General features: G+C 35.6%; 1 protein-coding gene across 1 annotated transcript; it reads left to right on the forward strand.

Moving 5' to 3' along the window:
• The first annotated feature begins 2,049 nt into the window (after positions 1 to 2,049).
• On the forward strand, positions 2,050 to 2,580 carry LOC122599462. The gene has a single exon (XM_043771978.1). The coding sequence runs from the start codon at positions 2,050 to 2,052 to the stop codon at positions 2,578 to 2,580; it is 531 nt and encodes a 176-aa protein (XP_043627913.1).
• Positions 2,581 to 4,178: the final 1,598 nt, after the last annotated feature.

Below are 4,178 nucleotides of genomic sequence, written 5' to 3' on the forward strand. Positions count from 1 at the left end.
CTTTTCTCAATTATAAATAAAATACTAGAAGGAGCTTACCCAACACTGTGATAATAGTAGAAATGGCGCTATGGTGCGGCGATAGCGATTGGTGTTATTGATAGCAACGACAAGTAGTGTAAATAATTAACATAAAGGTTATTAGGTTATCTTTAATTGGGGTGTCTTTGTCCTTTGGGTGCTCTTAGGTGTCCTTACATATCCTTTTTCGTTGAAACTTGTTCAAAACTAAGGTTGAAGGATGTCTTTACCTAAGGACATGCCCTTACTTGTCCTTACCTAATATATTTTTGTTTTTAATTGAAGGTAAAGGATATGAAAGGATGTTTGTATGGTTGAAGATATAATTATAATTTTTTAAGTATTTATAAGGATATATAATGATTTTTAAGGATATGATGTAGCAGTTCAAGATGTCTAATGACGTCCTCAACATTGTAGATAACCTTAATATCTTATGAGCATAGTAGAAAACTAATCTAAAGGTATAATAATTAATCAATATTAAGGGGATAATATAAAGGTAATTAGTGAGCGTAAAAAAATGTGGAAATTTCTAACCTTTAAAACGTGTAACAACGGAAGTGATATTTGTACCACACAACTTGATTAGTTCATCACAAAGTACAAATATTACAAGACATTGTACAAAAAGCTAAAACATAATTGTGATAATTTAATCAAATTATGTGGTATTAATATCACTTCCTTTTTAACAATCGCATGAAATTCCAACTAAGAATTGTAAGATGCTTGTGAATAGGAATTACAATAATAAGTTAGAAATTACTGAAACAAAAAATTAATGAAACAATAGCTCCACGAGGTGTTGTGAGTTCAGAACTCTTATTGATAATAAGATTGATCGTTCATTATTTGAAATTTGAATCATATCTTTGACCTTTGCTATTTGTTTAGTACAAGTATATGTTAGACTGTTAGTGACTTAGGCCGTAGCCAACCCCGGTGTGGGGTGCTCGGCGTTGGGTGGTCATGCTCTTCTTGCGTTGGCACCTTGCTCTTCTTGAGCTCTTCCTTGATTGCCTCTTCCCTACACCGCCGAGTGAAGAAGAGGTGTGGTAGTCCCGGATGCAATGTAAACTAAAAAAGAAAAACCTTTTTTGTTTAAATAATATATATATATATATATATATATATATATATATATATATATATATATTTGGTGAGGAAGAGGTAAGGTGGTAGTGAGTAAGAAGAGGTGATTTAAAAAGAGAGAAAAGCTGATGTGACAGTGAAGAAAAGCCAGAAAAAGCTGCAGGGTTGGCTAAGACCTTGGTGTTGTGAAAATAGATACAAAGATATCCATATATGCTTTTTGGTTGACAAAAATCTGTACTTTCGTTTTACCAAAATGACATATACCCGATAAAATGAAACACTAGACATGGACACATGGTCATATTTTGTTTCTATATTGATTATGTATGATTTATCTTGAATAGACTTGGTGTACATGTAAGGGTTATCTTCTTACATTTTGGTGATCAACTAATAATACATCCCTTTCAGCGGAAATAATAAAAAGTGATGAAAGTGATATAGCAGATTTCAATACATCAATTATTTAATGCCATATTTAAGATATATATATTTAGATGGTGTTTGCCATATTTAAGATATTTATATTTCAATACATCCATTTGATTCCAATACATCAAATGGATGCGGAGGTATAAAACAGAGCCGAACAATCTGTGGAGGAGAGTAATCAACAATATTCATGAGACCAAGAGAGCGTGGAATTTCATTCCAATCAATAATTACATGCCAGGGGTGTGGAGGAATATTGTGAAGAGTATAGAATCGGTAAAAGTGGCCGAGGTCGGACTTAAAGAGATGCTAAAAGGGGAACTTGGTAATGGAAAAGATATCAGTTTTTGGCTTGATAGATGGGCCTGCAATATGCCATTAAAAGAGAGATTTCCTCTCCTCTTCAAACTCGAAAAGGAGAAGATGATTAAAGTAGGGGATCGATTTAACGTAGAGACTAATAACTTCAGTGGCAGATGGAAATGAGCGAGAAATTCGATGTCAACCCAAGAAACTGGGGAGCGAAATGAATTGATGGCGCTGCTGAATGGGATGATAGTGGTGAATAGACCGGATAGATGGGTGTGGCAAGGGGCTAAAGAGAACGTCTTCTCGGTCAAAGATGTTAAGAAGTTCTTGGAAAAAAGGAAAGACTACACGAATAGGTACTTTATGGAATGGTGCAATTGGGTCCCAAAAAAATGCAATGTGTTTGTTTGGCGAGCCGCGATTGACAGGATCCCAACAAAGGGGGCGTTGAAGAATCGCAATTGTTGGAATGGGGATACTTCCCACGCACTTTGTGGGGAGGGATCAGAAACCACGAAACATATTTTTTGCGAGTGTGAAATTTTTGCCCGGGTATGGCACTTCATTAGCTGCTGGAGCAAGTCTGCTCCTTTCTTTGTGTTCGATGTATCCGATATTCTGGAACTATACAAACAGCAAGGAAGAGGAAAGACAGAGGCAATGGTTATCAAAGGTATTATTATTACTAGCGTTGTACTCGCGCGATGCAGCGGGAAATAAGAAAAAAAGTCGATGGTTTTGATGGTGGTTTGTGGGGCGGCGGCGATGAAAAAGAAAAAAAAATAAGCCGGCGGTGGTGGATGGTGGTTTTTTGGGCGGTGGTGGATGGTGTTTATGGGGGGATAGCGTACATAGAAGGTGGATTGCGGCGGTGGATGGTGGTATTTGGGGCAGTGGTGGATGGTGTTTATGGGGGGGAGAAAATCAGAGAAGGGGGGAGGGAGAGAAAATCGAAAATCAGATGAACGTATGTGTGTGTAATGAGCGTGATGGAGAAAAAATAGGGTAGTGTAAATTAGGAGGGCATAAAAGACATTTTAAAGGTAGAGGTGTTAAAAGAGGGGTGGGGTAGTTTGCTTATTAAGGGAGTATAGATTAGTTGTTGGTGTATTTGGAAAGCCCGAAACGCGAAGATCTTCGATAATATGGAGGTCAACACTACTGGGATCATTCAGAACATTAAAGCACTTGGTTTTCTTTGGTTCAAACATAGATCGAGACATAGGAATTTATCTTGGAACGATTGGTGTAATTTCAATTTCGTTTAAATATTGTATATAACTACCGCCGGTGTTTGGCTGGGGTATATATGAATAGAAGTTTACTTTCAAAAAAAAAAAATGAATTTTTATGCGTGAAACGGGTTCTGGTTTGAAACCCACCCCTGTTGATAGGTTTTATATATGGTTAGATCTAAAAATCTTATATCCAATTTATAATTTCGATATGATAAATCAAACACTTTTGTTAAGTATCTCTACTACATTATAAAACATTTATTCCCTCCAAAATTTTTCAACTTTCAACTTTTTAACCACTTATTTTCATCTATCTCTCCTTAAATTTTGACCACTCATTTTTTTTTTTCTCTCATCCATAAATCATTTTATCTCTCTAATTCATTCAAAATCTTCTATCTCAAAAACCGTACATCGATAAATTATAAAAACTATATGGGTGTTCTTAAAGTTTCATTCTTTTTCATTAAAGAGGTCATTTGATATACTTTCAACGAAAGGTTGGGCCGCTAATTCGCTAACTAGTAAGTAACTGCTCAGTGCCGCCTTCCACAGGTTTTGAGCCCCAATACCTCGACGATGTATGAGGGAGGTTAAGATTTAGGCAGACCTTACCTCTACCTAAGTAGAGAGGCTGCTTCCAGTTTCTACCTAAATGGTAGAAAAGGCCCTCCAACCTTTGCATGGGATGAGGATCGAACTCATGACCTTTGTCTCCAGATGCAAGGGTGTTTACCACTGATCCAACCATGGTGCTTACTGTATTACTCATTAATTCGCTAACTGAAGTACTCAATTATGGCATGCACTTTATCATATATATCTTACATCTACCAATAAACTAAAACAGGATTGACATGTTCTTGAATTGACACGCGGCATAATCCTTGATCGACACGTGTTCTTTTAATTTATTTATTTTGTTAAATTAACTTTTTTAGTTGTTTATAAATTCAATTTCTTTATTAGAAAATTAAACTCAAACTCTTAGCTTATTAATACAAAATATATTATAACCTTTATTTGATTGATCGTTTTCTTATTAACAAATTGTCTCTTTTTCTTTATCAATTCTTCAAC

Source organism: Erigeron canadensis, chromosome 5 (assembly GCF_010389155.1).
Source record: "Erigeron canadensis isolate Cc75 chromosome 5, C_canadensis_v1, whole genome shotgun sequence".
Lineage (NCBI taxonomy): Eukaryota > Viridiplantae > Streptophyta > Magnoliopsida > Asterales > Asteraceae > Erigeron > Erigeron canadensis.